Source organism: Geotrypetes seraphini, chromosome 12, assembly GCF_902459505.1.
Source record: "Geotrypetes seraphini chromosome 12, aGeoSer1.1, whole genome shotgun sequence".
Lineage (NCBI taxonomy): Eukaryota > Metazoa > Chordata > Amphibia > Gymnophiona > Dermophiidae > Geotrypetes > Geotrypetes seraphini.
The window spans coordinates 83529034-83548297 of NC_047095.1; the positions used below are offsets into that span (position 1 = coordinate 83529034).

The following is a 19264-nucleotide window of genomic DNA, read 5'->3' on the forward strand; positions in this document are numbered from 1 at the left end:
TGATGTCAAGATACAATCTGGACCTCCAAAATTAGGTGGGAGGTTAGTGGCCTATTAGGAGGCGTGGGCTGGGATCAATTCAGATTGCTGGATACTGGAAATTATTTGGGAGGGATACAAACTTGAGTTCTTGTGTCCTCTCCCAGACCTTTTTCTGGACTCTACAGCAGGGAGACCAGAGAAAGCAATCACAGTTCGAGAGACAGGGCAGAAGCTTCTGGATCTAGCAGCCATAGAAACCATACAAGATGAAGAATCAGGCTTAGGCAGATATTCCATGTACTTTATAGAGCCCAATAGAGACTCAGAAGACAGGCCGATTCTGGATTTCAAGTCGGTCAGTGTGGGCCTTTGGATACCCCATTTTCGGGGGAATTTCTCACCTCTTTGGATTTCACAGGGGCCTATCTGCACATTCCCATTGTTACGGTGCACAGGAAATTCTAATGGTTCCATGTTCTGGGGCAGCACTTCCAGTTTTCGGCCCTGTCATTTGGGACTGTCCACAGCACCACACACCTTCACTAAGATGATGGTGGTAGCAGCAACACACCTTTGCAAAGTGGGGATACAGGTGCATCTGTATCTGGACAATTGGCTGATAAGAGCCTCATCTGAGGTGTATGGTCTAGCTCCTGCAGAACTTGGCTAGGGGGTCAACTTTTGGAAAAGTCACCTGGAGCATCTGGACATTCGGTTCACTACAAAGGCGAGCAAAGTCCTCTGCCAGAAGCCAGCAGAGAGAAACTTATGCTGCAGATCAGGGCATTTCGGGACAGGCCAGCACCAACAGCTTGGCATTACCTGCAGGTGTTGGGGTCAATGGTAGCAACTATAGAGGTAGTTCTTGAGTAAGGATGCACTTACGCCCTCTCCAGGATGCACTCCTATTCCAATGATGCCCACAAAGGGATATGTTTCAGATGTATTTATCTTGGACGGTGGAGGTGCATCACAGTCTGAACTGGTGGCTGGAGCTTCAGTCACTAGCAGAGGAGTTCCACTCTGCATCTCCACATGGGTGATCCTGACTAAGGATTTCAGCCTATACAGTTGGGGGGAATGCGTTGCAAAGGGCATCCCAGTTCAGGGATGCTGGTCCGCCTCCTAGAGGAAGTGGTCGAACACAGTATGAAACAAAGCCGTGCAAGTTTTCTCAGACAATGCTATGGCAGTAGTTTATGTCCATCAACAGGGGGGCACCAAGAGTGCTGCTCTACGCCTGGAAGCTCAAATGTTGTTTATATGAGTGGAAATCTACCTACTGGCTCTCTTGGCGGCACATATAGCAGGAATGGACAATGTCAAGTGGAATTGCTCAGCCGGAAGATCCTAAATCCTGGAGAAAGGGCGCTTTCTCAAATGGTGTTGAACAGCATTATGTGTCGGTGGGGGTGCCCGAAGTTCGATTTGGTGGAGGCAGTAATCAGCATCAAGGTGGCTCGGTTCTTCAGTTGAAGATACAGGTCAGGAAGTGATGGCTTGGATGCCCTGGTGTAATCAGAGCCAAAGGTGGAGTTTCTATATGTCTTCCCTCTATGGCTTATAATAGGCAAGAGTCCTGCAAAGAGTAGTGTTGCACTCAGGGCTGGTAGTTCTGGTCGCACTAGACTGGCTGAGGCATCCAGGATATGCAGATCTCATCCATCTATAGAGGGACCAGAGTATCAGCCTACTGTGCCTTCCAGGGTTGCTCACACAGGGCCAAATTGCCCTGGAGGATCCGGAGCACTTTGGTCTTATGGCATTGCTTTTGAGAGTGCAACCTTAGTGCATAAAGATTATTCAGATATGATGATTTCCATCCTCCTACAATCCAAGAAGCAGTTCACATTAGCCGTCTAAGCGAAAGCCTGGAAGTGTTTCTAGGACTGGTGTGCATAGAAGAGTGAGGACTCATTCATGGCTTCGATTTCTTTGGTCCTGGCATTTCTGCAGGAGGGACTGGAAAAGGGCCTGGCATTTCGCTCCCCAGAAGTTAAATTAGTGGATATTGTGTGCTTCAGACCTCAGGTTAACAAGTGGACCTTGGACTTGCACCCAGATGTGGCCAGGTTTCTAAAGAGGGCTTTACTGAAAGCCTGCTGAAAGTAAAGCGTCCTCCAGTATGTCAGCCCTTTCCAACATGGACTCTTAATCTTGTCTTGTGGATGCTCACTAGAGCCCTGTATGAGCTTCTGGAGCAGGCATCCATGTTGGACCTCTTGGTTAAAATGGTGTTTTTAGTGGTGATCACTTCAGCGCAACAAGTTTCATGCAGAGAACTCTTTCTCAGAATTTCTGAGTCTGGAATAATTCTGCGTACTGTACCATCTTTCTGTACCAACTTTCATGTCAACCAGGAAGTTCAGTTATCTGCATTTATACCCTTGAGGTCCAAGAAGAGTGACAAAATCCTGAGATTGCTAGATGTTTGCTCTGGAAGTGACAAATGAGTTCCGACTGTTGGACCATTTTTTTGTGCTGGCCAGGGTTGCCCACAGGGGCCAACCAGCTTTAAAAGCAATCATTTCAGGATGAATTCATCTGGCCATTTCTTCAGCAGGAAGCATCTTCCTATATCCTAAAAGGTGCATTCCGTTGAAGGCATGGTTTCCCCCCTGGGTGGGGTCTAGATCAGTTTCAACCTAGGAAATTTGTAGAGTTGCCACATGGTAGGTTTTATGGAGTGGACGTAGCAGCCAAATTGGAAACAGAGTTTGGATCTTCAGAACTTTCAGAAGACTTCATCTGTCCCGCCCTAAGTTCCAGGGACTACTTTGATACATCCTGAGTGTTCAAGAATGATGTGCCTATTGCACAAGAAGGGAAGATTAGGTATTTACCTCGATAATCTTCTTTCTAATAAACAGGGCATATCATTCTTGAAGCCCACCCTGTCAGATGTTCATTAGCCTGCTTGCTGTCTCATAAATGTCTGTATTATCATAAACTTTGTTTCTGTCCCCTGTACAGTATTGTTAGGGATAGGGGTAGCAACTACTGTTGTGAAAAGACCATGGAGTATTTTTCTGAACTCTTAAGATTATTAGTACAGCTTGCACTCAGGTAGGTGGCTTGTTCGTTCCTCCTCATTATATAGTTAAATGTTCATGATTATTTTGTGCTATGTTATGATATGAGCAAAACAGACTAGTTTTTCGGGGAGAGTCCCCGTACCCCTCCCTCTTAGGTTTACTTTCTACGGCTGACCATCTGCTTTGAAACGAACTGAGAAATTATAGAACAGCCAGGAGTAATGGGAGACAGAATGAGAAAATGCTAATGAGGCTCTTTACACAGAATCTCTCTACACAGAAGAGATTGGCTGCCTGAGTGTTCATGAATGATGTGCCTATTTACTAGAAAGATTATCAAGGTAAGTACCTAAACTTCCCTTAGTCTGTACACCACTTTGACTTGTTTGTTCAGATAAAGCAGTATAGAAAATTTTTAATAAATGGTAATTTTGGTGAAAGTCAAATAACAAGTATAAAGATAATATAATTGGATTGAGATGAAGCCAGGTGGCGGCATCTATTTTTTTTTCTCATGGTTTAACAAGTTAGTGAGGAAACTGATATAGCACAGTTACCCCTTTTTTCCTAATTTACTGTGGACTGATTCTACTGTGCTGCTTTTTATGTATTCATATATATACAGTATATTTGTGGTTGTAGGGAGGGGCGGGTTGTTTTTATTTGTACACTGCTTCAATTTTGTTTTTATTTAACTTGTAGGGAGTATATAAAACTTTAAGATAATATATAATAACATAAAACATATTTGATACCTGTAACAGGGATTCTCTGTGGAAAAGTCATACAAGTGGTGGCATTACCGGATGTAGCCAAGCTGAGTCTGCATATCTGGAGCTTAGAAACATTTAGTTAGGTTTTCTAGTTATGCACTGGTGTTCTGTATTCTGCTTGAGACTAATACCTTAAATGTGTTTACTAGTAAGATTTAACTTGGGGCTGGGTGTGCATGTTTTCTCCATGGACAGACAAGATCACTGCAAAGCTGAGGGTTGTGGTAAGTCTCTGTTTCCATTCCAGTCTCCAGAACCAGAGAGCTGAGAAGATGGAGGAGGCAGGTGAAGTGTCTAGTGCACAGGCTACTTAATGCAGCTTGTTCAGTGCTTTGTCATTTTCTAAAGCTTGATCAAAATAATAGTGCCTTGTGACAAGAAAGTGTTGCAGCTTTGTCTGCAGTTGACACTAAGCAAGCTGGATTATGGATGCAGCTATTGTGAGCTGATGCATAGTTACGTCTCTGGAAAACTGCAGCTTAGTGATAGCAGAAAGAAAGTCAGATACTTTTGCACACAGTGTTCTGCTACAGTTATGCGAGTTGTTTTGAGATTGCAAGACATTCCTATGCCCTGTTGAACAACTCGGTACTTGTAGATGGATTTTGTATTGCTTGTTTATATTCAAGCATATAGTGCTTTGCTGTAAACAAGGTAAAAGTAAGAGCACAAGGTTGGTTGATGTGGAAATCAGAAAACATCTTGTACAATTAATAATTTACTAACACTTGCATTTCACTGATGCAATGGGCATAAATAATAGCCACAGGGAAGAGAGTCTTCCATGAAAGAAATTTTGGAGAGGATAATCTGCAAAGATTTAAACAGAAGCACTAAGTTGAGGTCCCATGCAAAAGAAGGCCTTTTGACATGTGGCTTGGCATTAATCAAGCTCTTTGTGAACCTGGACACAGTTCTTCCCTGAAAATAGATTCTCTATTGAATTTTTGTGGTAGGCTACTATAGCGCTGAGATACAAACCCTTACAGAATTTGTACTGAGGCTGGAGTTAATGAGAAGATATTGCTGGAGAGATGATGATAATAATAACAATTTATATACCGCAGGACCGTGAAGTTCTATGCAGTTTACAATTATTAAAAAGATGCTACAGATTGAGTAGAGTTAACAAAGATAAGGGTTAGTGATAGCGGTTCTAGAGATCAGTTGTTGTGGACTAAGATTGTATAGGTCAGTTGCCTAGATACTTCAAGAACAGATATGTTCCCCATAAGTAATATGCTTAAGCAGTTGTTCCAAATCTTTACCCCATAATGCTGCTTGATGTGAGAAAAGATGTTGATGATGACTTTTGAATTTACATCCTCTAACCGGTGGGGAAACAAAATTCAGATGTGAGCTTCTCTTATGTCTATTGGTTGTGAAAGAGAAAAAAAAAGGTCAGTTATATATTTATGGGCTAAACTGTATAGTACCTTAAAGCAAAAACATCCAAACTTGAACTTCACACGCGCCTCCATCTGCAGCCAGTGTAGAAGTCGGTAGGAAGGTGTTACATGATCGAACTTCTTCAACCCACAAAGTAGCCTGACCGCCGCATTTTGTACCAGTTGCAATCGCCGCATACTCTTCTGGGAAATTGCCAAATAGGTGATGTTATAGTAATCAAGTTGGCTCAGTATAAGGGATTGTACCAGAATTCTAAATGATGAAACATCAAAGTATGCTCTAATGGACCAAAGCTTCCAAAGGGTGTGAAAACTCTTTCTAGCCAAGGAGTCCACTTGGTCTTTCATGGTCAGGCTCTGGTCCAATGTTACTCCCAATACCTTCATAGTAGATTGAATAGGATAGCTAAGATTATTGATGCACATTGATGTTTTAGAGTCAAGCGGGTGTGGCGAAGCTACAAAAAAATTTTGTTTTTTCTGAATTAAGCTTTAATCTGAATTCAATTATCCATTGGTCCATCAAGTTTAGTACTTCTGTTGCTTTAGGGGTAGCTTCTGAGAAAGAGGTATAATGATCGTAAAGTCATCTGCGTAGCTAAATAATTTTATCCCCAGCTGAGGATATAAGTGACTCCTCACTGAGAAAGCACATGAAGTGAATCTTGCCAGTTTGTTTTCATGATAGTCAGGAGGAGATCCTGAACTTTGGCTCACAGTGATAGATTACAACTAAATATATTTCAATATTCATGCTTATAGGGCCAACATCTGTAGATTGAGTGGAAGAAAAAGTGCTGGTGTGAGAACTAACATGAGGATATTTTGAGCTGGTTGATGCAGCCAAGGAAACAAATCTATTGTGGTCAATGTGGGACCACTACTATTGCATCCATATTATTGGAACTTCTGAAAGATTCTGGCTTTTGGGGGAATTTCAAGAGACCATGAAGGCATCTGAAGCAATCTGGTTGCAGACTAGATGCCAGGAGGAATAGAAATTATGGCATTTTTGTCAATCTTAGTTGCAAACAGATTGATTACTGGGCAAACTAAACTAAACTAAACCTTGGGTTTGTATACCGCATCATCTCTACATTCGCAAAGCTCGACACGGTTAACAAGGGTTAGGGTAGAAAGGAACTCCAGTGAAAGGAAAAGACAAAATGAAGATAAAATTTAGGACAGAGTAACCTTCCCTTTCCTCTTTTTGAGGAGACTACAGGCTACTTGATATTCCAAGGACCATTTGGGTCTAGTCAGTAGCTCAGGCTGTCAGATAGCTGGCTCTAGTCTCCAGAAATGTTTATCATGGTGAGGGAAGACTGCAGTATCCAATGCCATCTTCCATGTGTTCTGCATCATACAACAAATTGAGACCTTTTTCTCCTTGCTTTTGCTGCAGAATATGGTGACTTGATTAATTATCTGTCTGCACCCAGAACTACCTTGTTGGGATTCCAGATAGGAATGTCCTCTTTATAATAGATTTTATATGAATTCCAATGCAAGCGACCCACATGCTCTGGATGCAAATGGGTTGAATAGGAACCCCTTATTTTGTGTTCAAGGCATTTAGTTATTAGTTTTAACTGAATCTTGTGGGTACTCTTTCCCATCTCCCTAAGGAGGCCAGAAGACTTGCCTTCAATAAAGGATACCGTGGTAGCTGGGGTTGATGATGCTGTGTGTGAAAGAGGCTGAATTTCAGCTATCATTGAGCTGTTCTGATCACAACACAAGCAAGTGATACAAAAAGTCTTCTGTGATATTAATTTGTTGATTTAAGGCAATTTTATCACGTACTTCTGTGATGGCGAGAAAGCGTTGGCTACAAGAGTATCAGCTCCAATGAACTCCCAAATACAGAGTGGGAGTTAAAATTGAGCTTCGATATATTGATATAGTACAGTCTCGATTTTATTAATTTTATACTGTTTTGATTACAAGCCACCTTTTTAATGAATAAACATATGTAGATCTACATATGCACGAAATTGTATATGTATAAATATGAGAGAATGAATACAGATTTTGTTAAAAATAAGTAAATAGGGATGACAGAGTGAAATTTGAACTATTTGCTGTTCATGATTCTTTTTTTCATCATAATGGGTGAATATTAATTTCCCATTCACTGTTAATCTAATAAAAGGAACATGGCTCCTAATGTGATGAGAATAAAAATGTTGCTTTTTTCTTTTCAGCATCTGGCCCTGGCTGATTTCTCTTCTGAACAGTTTTCATACTCGGGAGGAGGATCTCTTCAATGCCAATAGTAAGGGGCCTGAACTCTGGTCAGGCAGGTTAGAGATACCAGTGTTCTCCCCAGAAATTTTTTCTAGCCAAGTGGCACGAAAAAATAGCCGGGCGAGGCGGGGAAATATGTTGGTGCAAATTTGCTGCTATGCAAATTAACCCTCCCTGCTTACAGTGAAGGAGTAGGAGTGGGGAAGAGGGTTGGCCCACGACCTGGAACACTATGAAAGTTACCCCTCCCTGCTCATGGTGAAGGAATAGGGTAGGGGTGTCCAACCTTTTGGCTTCCCTGGGCCACATTGGACAAAAAAATTTTCTGGGGCCCTACAAACACCAACACTAACACTAGCTGATGAGCAAAAAAAAAGGCTGAGCAGGTCCCAAATTTGCAATCACTAATATAGAAGATGCACGTATCTAATAATAAACCTTCATTAAAGGGACACTGTGGAGAAGAACCCAAAAAAGCAGTAATTCTTACCCTGACTGAGTGATCATCCACGTACACCGCTGACAGTGGGAGCAGCCACAGGCTTCCGCATCCCCACTCTGATGAGCAGGTATGCGCATTCCTGGTTCTCCCATTCACTTCTATTACAGCTATGGTGAGCCTCATCAGAGCGGGGATGCTGAATCAGCTGTCAGCAGCGCACATGGAGGATCGTTTAATCAGGGTAAATATTACTGCTTTTTTGGGCCTCCTCTCTGCCCCCCCTCCCCCTTGGTTTTCATGTATGCATGAACGCAGGGGCAGCTTGAGGATATTGCCTTTGGCTGCAAAGCTTGAAGATTTTGAGTTGCCAGACTGGAGGAAGATGTCTTCAGTTGGCAGGGCTTGGGAATCTCCACTAGCTCAAGTATTTATAAATTGCACTCAGGCAGGGAGAAACTTTGGTGCCCCTCCACTAATTTTGGGCTCCAGTCCCTCTTCCAGATCAGCTGTATATGACTACGCCACTGAATACAAAAATAATTGTGATGCACATATCCCAAAGCTAACATATTCCAGTTAATAAATTCATAATAAAACAATTTTTTCTACCTTATTGTCTGGATGTTTTGTTTTTCCATCATCTTGGTCCCAGTTTCTCTTTCTGCTTTTTGTTGATCTTCTACCAATTCTCTTTCCAATGTTTGCTGTCCAGTTTTTCTCCTCTCAATACTGTTCCATTCTTTCCTTATGCCTGTCTCCAATGTATTGATTTTTCCCTTTCAGCCTTCTTAACTTTTTCTCTTTTTTGCCTCTGTCCACTCAAATCTTGCCTTCTTTCTCACCCTTCTTCTTTATAAATGTTCAGCTACCTCTCAATTCTCCATCTTCTCTCAGTCCCTAGCTCTCCCCTTTCCCATCTCACTCCTTTCCCAGCCTCCTATTTCCTTCTATCTACTCCCCATTACCACATTTCTACCATTGTACTCACTCCTCTCTCACTCATCTTGTCATCTCCCTTTTGACCTCATCCACATGGCTCACCACTTTCAGAATCCCCCCTCCCTTTCTCCACTGGTCATGCTGTAACTCCCTGTCCCTTTCTTTCCATCTCCTGCCTAGCATCTTCTTATCCCAGCTCTCTTCCTCCTACCCTCCCATGGGTCCATCTCTCTTCCTCTATCTCCATGGTCCAACATTTTGCTCCCTCTCTTTTCTGTTTTCTTCTTCCCTCCCCCTTTGATGCTGAACAATGAAATGGAGGGGGAAAAAAGAGAGATGCTGCATCTCTGCCGTCCATCCACAGACCTAACATTTCTCCCTCCTTCCCATCCCAAGATCCAACTTCTCTCCCTTTCTCTTCCCAACTGACCCCATCCCATCTCTCCCCCTGCCTGCCTGCCTCCCTTCCCCAGGTCCACCATTTCTTCCTTTCTCTTCCCAACAGTTCTCCCTTCAAATATCTCTTTCCCTCTTCCTCCACACCAATGCTATAAATTCTGTGCAGGGTATCAGAATTATGCAGGTAAGATGAACTAGACTATTTCTAGAATGCTTTTGAAGAGTTATCAAATGTATCTACAATTGATCTGGATCTCTAGAGCAGTGTTCCTCAACCTTTTGACATCTATGGACCGGCAGAAATAAAATAATTATTTGGGCACTGGCACCAGTCCACGGACCGGCAGTTGAAGAACACTGGGATAAGTCATGCCCATCTCCACTCAATCTCTGCCCCAAACCCCGCCCCATAATAGTACTAATTGTAACACCATTTGTTCCATTCATTTTTCATATAAACACACAATATAATTGTATTAACAGCACATAATGCTTAACTACAAAATTAAAATACACAAAGCACACCGTATGCTTTTTAACATTCATTCCTACCATAAAACAGATAACCCCATGCAAAAGCAGGACCAAAAACTAAAAGTACTAATATTTACAAACCCTAAGATGCAAGGCTCTGCAAGCAGTACAACCCCAGAGGAAAAGAAACAAATGCATTTCTTCCTGAACAGACAAATCAATCATTAAATTAAAAAAATAAAAGCATTTCCCCCTAACGTTGTTGTCTCTCTCCCTCCATGTGCCTTGCCTTCTGGCCTGCCCCCTGGTGTTATCTTTGGGCCGGTCTACTTTGCGATCAATGCAGCATCTTCGGGCCAGCTCCCTGAGTGCTGCATTGCACAAAGCTGTGGGCAGCAGCTCCTCGCATGCGTCCCGCGCCTCATCTGGAAGCCTTCCCTCTGACGTTGCAATGTCAGAGAGAAGGCTTCCGGTTCAAGCGCAGGCCGCGTGGAGGAGCCTTTTCCCATGGCTTTGTGCACTGCAGCACTCAGGAAGCTGGCCTGAAGACGCCGCGTTGATCGCACCGTGGACTGGCGGCTGAAGAATGCTGTCTTGGACCCGATGGACATGCCGGCCCTGTGAACTGGCAGAAAATTTCTGCGGACTGGCATCGGTCCACGGACTGGCATCGGTCCACAGACTGGCGGTTGAAGAACACTGCTCTAGAGCAGTGTTTTTCAACCTTTTTATACCCATGGACCGGCAGAAATAAAATAATTATTTTGTGGACCGCAAACTACTAAGACTGAAAAAAGAAAACCCACATTTCCGCCCCGTCTCCGCAAGTTTGGTTCCCGCAAACCATCTGATCCCATCCGCACAAGCCTCAGTTATGATTTTATATTAACGTATTCCAGTACCTCCCCTCTTTTCCCCATCTTAATCCAGCAGATACCTTCCATCACCCTACTCCCTTCATTCCTTATTCAGCATAGAAACATAGAAATAGACGGCAGATAAGGGCCACGGCCCATCAAGTCTGCCCACTCCAGTGACCCTCCCTATCTATCTTTGCGGATAGATCCCACATGTCTATCCCATCTGGCCTTAAAATCTGGCACACTGCTGGCCTCAATAACCTGAAGTGGAAGACCATTCCAGCGATCAACCACCCTTGTCTCCTTATTCCCCCTTTACCATGTCCAGCATATCCCCTCTGTCTCCCTACTCCTTCTACCCATGTCTAACATCTTACTTCTGTCTTCATACTCCACCCTCCTGTTCAGCATTTTCCATGTCTCTCTGCCCCCTGCAAGGTCCAGTGTCTGCCTTTGTGTCCCTATTCTTCCAACTCCCACCTAGTTCCAATAGCTATCCTCCCCCAAGGGGATCCACCATCTCCCTTCTGTCACACCAATCCCCCCCACCCCCTACCATCCCCTTCCCACAACACGTGGGAATCCAGCATATCTTATTCCCTCCCTTTGCTGCTGGCCCCAGAGTAACTCCAGTGTCACAATGGCTGGTCTCACCATTAACTGACACTAAATTGGAAGCAGCCTGGTTCTTAACAGTTTACTTACAGTTCCCTTGCCCAGAACTCTAAACGAAGACAGAAGCTGCGGGACCTTTCCTCGTGCCTGCATTGCTATTCGCTATAAGCTCTGCCGGTCTCAATCCTGCCCCTCAAACACAGGAAGTCACTTCAGAGGGGGGCGGGATCAGGATCGGCAGAGCCTATAGCGATGTAGGCAAGAGGAAAAGTCCCGCGGCTTCTGTGGAAAACCCACAGTCGACTGCAGAAGGGAGCCGGCCAGAAAACTACCCGCCGGAGGGAGAGAGAAGCTGGGCCGCACAAAACTTCTTGTCGGGCCGCAGGTTGGACACCCCTGGAGTAAGGACAGGGAAGAGGATTGGAGCGCGGCTTTGATGCTGGTGGTGCGGATGCAAGATGACAGTCGGGCGCTCACCTAAATTAGCTGAGCTCAGCGCCCGGCTAAAACATACTAGGGAGAACACTGGATAATATGGCAAATTTGCAAATTCATAGTGTGTTGTGCCTTAGACTTGTTAAATGGAGGCACTCTGTCTGTCTCTACATCTTCCTTAGGTTAACTGCAATTTGGTCTCTACTCCTTGAGAAATGAGGCTTGTGAGGGAAACTGGTTGTATGATTGGTAGTTACAGTGTTTAGTAGTAAACCCATCAGACTGTAAATTGAGATTATTCTTTCCTCTTCAGTCTTGCTTTTCTTTCTTGTTAGTTTTTGTATTTTTTTCCTGCTTTATCTTTTATTGTAAACCACTTAGTTGCACCATATGTATTTTAGTTGGTATAACAGGTTCCTTCTAATAAAATCTTCTCTTTGTTTTGCAGTGTTACCACTCCCAGAGGAGTTCGAGCTACAGGGTTTCCTGGCTTTGAGACCTGCTTTCCGGTGAGAATCTGCTGATCTTCCTTAATTTAAACTTGTACACTGGTGGAGGGAGGTAGAAAAGATGGTGAAAAATCAATAAGGGAAGTTCTCCACTAGGGGCCTGACTCTGTATATACAGTCAAACCTCGGTTTACAAGTTCACCGGTTTGCGAGTGTTTTGCAAGACAAGCAAAACATTTGCAAAATCGGCGCCTCGGAAATTGAGTTTGACTTGATTTACGAGCGCCACACCCCCGCAATCCGGCATCCCCCCCCCCCCCAAGGCTACCGGCGCTGCTCCATTCCCCCCTCTTGAGGCCACCAACGCTGCTCCATAACCCCCCCCCCCGGCGGTCCAGCATCCTCCCCCCCCCCGCTTGTGTCAAACCCCCCCCCCCCCCCCCGCAATCCTACATCCCCCCCGAGCACCAAAACGACATCCCTTACCCCGATTAGGCACTGGCACCAGCACCAATGCACAAGACATGCTGGTGCCCGAAGATCCTCCCTCTTGCCTGTGCTGGGCTGGACTGGGCTTTGAGCATTTGCGCATGCTCAAAGCCTTCTGATCTCGCTGTCTCTGAGATTCAGAATCTCGGAGAGAGCGAGACCAGAAGGCCTTGAGCATGCACAAATGCTCAAGGCCCAGTCCATCCCAGCACAGGCAAGAGGGAGGATCTCCGACGCACCGCCCAGCCCAGCCCAGAAGAGGGAGGATCTTCGGGCAGCGGCATCGGCATGTCCTTTGCATTGGTGCTGGTGCCGGTGCCCAATCGCGGGGGGGGGGGAGATGTAGGATCGCGGGGGAGGGGGGGCGACGCAAGCGGGGTTGAGGAAGCCGGTTCGCAGGGGGGATGCCGGATCACGGTGGGGGTATGGAGCAGCGTTGGTGGCCTCAAGCGGGGGGGGAATGGAGCAGTGCCGGTAGCCTCGGGGGGGGTGGGAGGGAGAAGGAGGTGGAACGAATCAAAGCGAGTTTCCCTTATTTCCTATAGGGAAACTCGCTTTGATATACGAGCAATTTGGTTTACGAGCATACTTCTGGAACGAATTATGCTCGTAAACCAAGGTTCCACTGTAGTCAGGGCCGGATTTTCCTATAGGCTAACTAGGCTTCAGCCTAGGGCCTCAAGATCAAGAGGGGCCTACATTCAAATTGTTAGCAAAATTAAAATTACACTATTCTAAAAACAGTGAACACTAAAACACTGAACTGAAAATAAGGAGAAATTCTACGCATATGATTAATAAACAAATATAAAAATGTATTGGTTAAGATCAACGCGTTCGGCTTATTGGGTCTGTTCGTTTGTATATACTAGATTGCACCAAAGTATAGTTCATACGTTCACTGATTTCTATGGCAAATATTGACGTGCCTTATGCTACTAAGCTCTGGTTTTCTTGCATAAATAAAGTGCAGATTGGTGTAGATTGGAACAGACCCATTGATATCCCGATGTTCGGTTATATTCGTGTTACTTCGATAATATGAAACACGTGTTAATGTTATTAGAAAAGATTCTTATTTTAGGATTGCGTACACGATCATTTGATTCTCGCCTTTTGAGTTCAGTAGGTTCAATACTTTAGTGAAATGTTTATAGACTATTGAAAAAATTTTTTGTGACAATATTTTCATTTCGCGGAATTCTAAGTAAGTTCTTAACATATGCTTTAATTTGCATATTTTAAAATGTATATTATGTGCTTTATTTTATATTTTCATGATTATATCATAAATAATAAAATCCTAGAGCGCGCATGCGCTGTTGAAATATCGTGAGTCCTGGTAGCGTGAGGTGTGCTTCTGTGTCACTCCTCATTGTGCCTGCGCCAGCGACTCATCAAAATTCAGCCGGGGGTGGGGATACCGAATTTCACACGTGCTCCGGATCGGATCCCGCTGCTCCTCTCTCCTCCCCCACCCCTTTTCCGGCTCCGGAGGGGAATCGGTCTCAGCCCCGGGTGATGTATTTTATTATCTCTCATGTAATTTACAAACTTAAAAATGGGAGGTGAAAGGGCCTCATAAGTGGAATAGCCTAGGGCCTCTTTTCATCTAAATCCGGCCCTGACTGTAGTGCCTAAAAATTGGTGCCAATCATAACAGCACTTAGCATGATCCTATAAAAGGCAGGGGTCATATATAGAATCATGCTTAGCAGCTGTATACAGCATAACATTTAGGCTCATCCATTTAGGCTAAGAAAAGCCAGACCTAAATACCTTTTCCTAATTTTGTGCAAATCAGACGTATTCTATAACAGTGTTATATTACGATATGTCAGTAATTTAACACCTGTCCCAATACATAAATCAACGAATCAGACTATATTGCTGAACTCCAAGATTCAAATTGGCGGATTGAAGGTCATCTGGAAGCATTGGATGATTGCAGGGATACGTATTTTGGACGATGTTATTTCTAATGGTAAACTGCTTGATTTTCCACAGTTGCAACATAAATATGGTCTTAATAAATCACAAAGCTTCAGATGGTTGCAACTGAAGCAGGCCATTCAGGCGGGGTTCCATGAATGGAAAAATCTTCACAATCAATATAGTTTGGAGTTCTTATGCTTTCAGGTAGACTTTCTGGGACACCAGGCCGCACAGAGGTATAAACTGATAAACAGATTAGTAAAAAAAGAAGCCTAAAACTGATCTTAGGGATATTTGGTGTATTGAGATTAAGCATCAAATTTCTGCATCTCAGTGGCCACGAATTTGGTCTTAGAGGATGAGATCTACAGCATCCGCATCTATGAGACAAACTTGGTTTTTTCTCCTACATAGAGCTTTTTGGACCCCAGTTAGATTACAGTTGAATAGCTCTACGTCTAATAGATGCTGGCATTGTAATCTTGAACCAGGGACTCTAGATCACTTATCCCTTATTGATCACTTATTCCCTTATTGATCCCTCTAGATCACTTATTCTATTGTCCATTTATCTTGGCCTTTTGGAAATCAATTTGGGGCCAAATAAATTGTTTATTGGAAAATCCTGTGGCATTATCGTATGATACAGTTCTATTTGGTATGTCAATGAAAGCAAAAAGTCAAATTTCATCTAAAAATAACAGGCTTTTATTGATTATGACTGGAGTCGCCATACAACATATCACAAGTAATTGGAAAAATTGGAGTAGACTCAATTACAGTTTTTGGTGGAATTCGTTGTGTCACATTTATAAAATGGAAATAACTACAGACATTCAAAAAGGGAATTAAGTAAATTGTTTATTAGAAAATCACGTAGCATTAATTTATGATACTGTACTTTTTGGTATGTCTATGAGAAAAAAGAGTCAGATATCAATGTGTAATAACAAACTTTTATTGATTTTGACAGGAGTAGCCATTCAACATATTACTAATAACTGGAAAGGCCATAGTAGGCTTAATTTTAAATTTTGGTGGAATTCGGTATGTCACATATACAAAATGGAAAGATCAATAGCGGTGCAAAATGGAAATTATAAAAACTTCATTAAAATTTGGGAACCATTAACGTCCTTTTGTCATGATTAATGCCATTTTCTAATATATCTATAATATGTAAGATAAGGGTAGGGTGGGGGGAGGATTTATATTATATGAAAAATAACATTACTAGAGGGATTTCAAGGTGGGAGAGGGAGGGTTATATTTGCAATTATAAGATATAACGTTAAGATGTACAAGTGATTAAATATATGTTATTGTATTGCAATTTTTGTACACTTGATGAAAGTTTTAAAATCAATAAAGAATTTAAAAAAAAAAAGAAATTTAAAGAGATCTGGGATCCATTGACAAATTATTGTAATGAATAGATACCATTTCTCCATTATAAGTACAATGCAAAGGAGACGGTGAGGGGGAGGATTTCTGAATTATATTACAGGTTAGATTAATAAGAAAGAAAAATTTATATGATATATGTGAATGCATAGGGTATGATAGGGATGGGAGGGAGGGGGTTACATTTTATGATTTAATGTTCCTTATAATAGAAACTCAAGTGATGTATTTAATTTCAAATGTCATTTATTGATACACTTGTTGTAAGATGTAAAAATGAATAAAGAATTATTTTTAAAAAAAAGGAATGCCTGCAATTCACCCATGTTCCTTACCTGGAAACACCCCCTTTTCAAATTTGCGCACAAGAACTGACACACACCACTTTATGGAATGTGCCTACCAAGCTGTGCATGCAGCATCCAATTAGGGCCAATTAGTATCAATTATGAGGTGTTAATTGCCAATTCTTTCACATCCCTCCAGACTGGCACAGATGAATTGGTTTACACTCCTCTGTCAGCAGATGGAAACTGAGAACACACTGAATTCTAACAGTACGAATGGGCTGTGCAGTCCCTCATTGAATCAGTCTGTTTTCAGTTTCCAGCAGGTGGAAGTGGTAAGCATGTGCAGTCTCCTTCTTTTTGGCCTTGGACAGGGTCTGTTGAAAGGGATAGATAGTGGCATTTTTGCCCATTTTTCTTGTCGATGGAGCTGGGGTCCCACTGGGAGCCCATTATACCTCGAGGGTGTCACAATCAGGTGGCTGAGTCCCTCCCCCCATCTCCCCACTTTTTCTCTAGAGGTGCCTCAGCTGCATGCCTTGCCAGAGTGCCTATGGGGTCTCTTCATGATCTTTTAAAGTTTTATTAAAAAAAAAAAATAAAAATGAGGTAGAGTTTTTGTCTGTGTGCGGGTTTGCAGGGACAGATTTCATTCACATTTTTCTTCCCATTCAGCCATTCAGCTTCCGGTTTCATTCAGCCTGCCTTGCAGTTCACAGTGGGCACTTCTCGCAAGCCTAAGAAATGCTCCCGAGGGCTTAATGCGGCCGGCATGTGTATTTTTTTGCTCGCAGCCGCGAAGGGTGTTAGTCGTAGGTGGTGCGGAGGCTCAAGGTTCCTTAACCGCTGATGGTGCTGGGGATGTCACAACTGCCAGAGTGGGGAAGATTGGGCTTCCCTGCTGCCAAAGGTTATGGGAATTCCCTTAGTGTCGCATCAAGCCTTTCTGGGGATTCCCGTACCGCAGCTTTGGTTCAGGGATGACTTTTTCAGTGGGCTTTTCTTCTTTGGTGGGAAACTCTGCCACTTAGGTTGAGTTTTCTCAGGAGCTTCTGCTTTGGAGAGGCAAGAACAGGTTGTGCAGGCCTCATCCTCTGCAGTGGAGTGTGATTCTGTCCTGCCCTTAGGTTTTCCCCAGATTTTGTTCTTGCCATGTACAAGATGTATTGCATGCATGCAGCTGGTGGTCCTGTCTCCTCTCTGGTGGCTTCAGCTTCATCCCAGGGTTCTCGTTTGACAGTTCTAGTATCTCCTCTGCCCGCCCCCTTTTGCCGCTGCCCAAGCGGCAGCATGTCTCATGAGAAGACAAAATTTTTCTTGACGATGTGTCACCTGATGAAGACCTGGGTCTCTCTGGGAACCTACAGGACCCTCTCAGGGGGGACGGGACACAGTGTGGGTGGCTGGAGATCTGAGCCACACGCTGGGGAACATACGTCAATGGTGCACATTTTTCATTGGGAGGAGCTTCAGGATATCATTCTTCAGGTGTCCTATGTCTTGCGTTTTGAGGAAAACACTAAAGAGGTTCCCCAGGTTGTGGATCTTCTTAATAATAATAATAATAATAAATTTTATTTTTATACTGCAGTACTTCTCAGTTCTATGCATTCCTTTCCCATACATCAGGATCGCTGGGATATAGTGCATGCTCAGTGGAAGACTCTGAATGCCCCTTTTTGGCTGGTGCGGTCCATGTCCCATCTTTACCCTATTCCTTAGGCTGATAGAGACTCCTTTCAGTTGCCGGTTGTGAATGTAGTTTTGGCCATTGTCAAGCGGCATGTTGTTCCGGTGGAGGGGGGTTCAGCCCTGAGGGACCCCTAGGACAGTAGAATGGAGTCTCTTCTCAGGCAAAGTTTTGATGTGGCGGCTCTAGCAGTCCAGGCAGTAATTTGTGGTTTTCTGGTAGCCAGGGCCTGTTTCCAGTGGGCTGAGCACGTATTGGATAGGGAGTCTTAATGACTGGTCTCTGGTGAATCAGGAGGTTGCTAAAATTGAGCTTGGCTCTTTGTATCTTTCTGATGCCAGGTGTGATTGTTGTGTGCTTTGGTTATGGCCTTAGGGGTGGCTACTATACGTACTTTATGGCTATGTGTTTGGTCGGCGGACTGAAGACCCTAGGCCTTCACAAACAGACCACTCAACTCTCTTTATGCTGGTACAAATAATATGAGTTTTAATAATCAAATAGCAATAGCTTACAGGAACAAATTACACAGCATACAGAGTGATAGAGCAAACACCAGGCTGGTCAGATTGATGGAGAACTTCCGATGAGTTCTGAATCCTTGGTTCGAGGAGCTTTCTTTTATATGATTCTGGCAGCTCTGGCCCATGTTGGTGCATGTTACATTTCACACTTTCATTGGTTAATCATATTCATTGTCTCATATATTAAGCTATGGATTGGTTAATATAATTGAGTGATTCTGTGTCACGCCTTTTCTCATATGCTTCTCCCTTACTTCCCCGTAAATGTCCTTTTAATATACCAAGTTCCTCTTTTGAGCACCTGGGCCTAACCGTTTTCCGGCTCTGTGGTTAGCCTTCTTGTATACTTCTGTCCGTGGTTCGTCTTTCTTCTGGTGAAATTTTTATAAAGTTATCATGTTGCTTATATTTTTCATCAGAATTGTTTTTCTCTCTAACTACGCCCTCTATTTCTAAGAAAAAGCAGAAGTGCCTTTCAGAGTTCACAGTGTCTTTCAGAGTTGACAATTTCTAGTCAGAGAGCCCATTTTGCTTTTTCAGCAACCATTTTAGGTCTTAGCTGTACTGGCCTTGCTTTGGCCTGCTACTGCTGTGACAGGAAAATTCTCGGGGGTCTTCACCTGAGCTTACAGGACTTTTCCTCCCCCTCCTCAGGACGTGGCCTCCGAATCCAAGCTTAGTAAGTTTCCCTTTAAGGGCTTCTTTCTCTTTGGAGAGGTATTAGATAAGCTGGTACAGAGTTTAGGAGGCTCGGTTACCTGAGAACAAATCTCTGCAGTTTGCTAGAGGGGGTCTGGGTTGAGGGCATCTTCATGAGTTTTGCCGGTATAGGCCTGGCAGTGTGTCTGCTATGGGTGCTTCTTCACAAGGTCA

The 19264-nt window shown here is 43.5% G+C and overlaps 1 protein-coding gene across 4 annotated transcripts in view; it reads left to right on the top strand.

Moving 5' to 3' along the window:
• SMG7 (SMG7 nonsense mediated mRNA decay factor) overlaps positions 1 to 19264 on the top strand; it is a 268133-nt gene that overhangs the window by 160624 nt on the left and 88245 nt on the right. For all 4 annotated transcript variants that reach the window (XM_033915789.1, XM_033915787.1, XM_033915788.1 and 1 more), the window contains exons 11-12: positions 7407 to 7477; positions 12062 to 12122. In XM_033915789.1, the coding sequence (XP_033771680.1) occupies positions 7407 to 7477; positions 12062 to 12122 (132 nt within the window). The remainder of the gene's footprint in view (positions 1 to 7406; positions 7478 to 12061; positions 12123 to 19264) is intronic.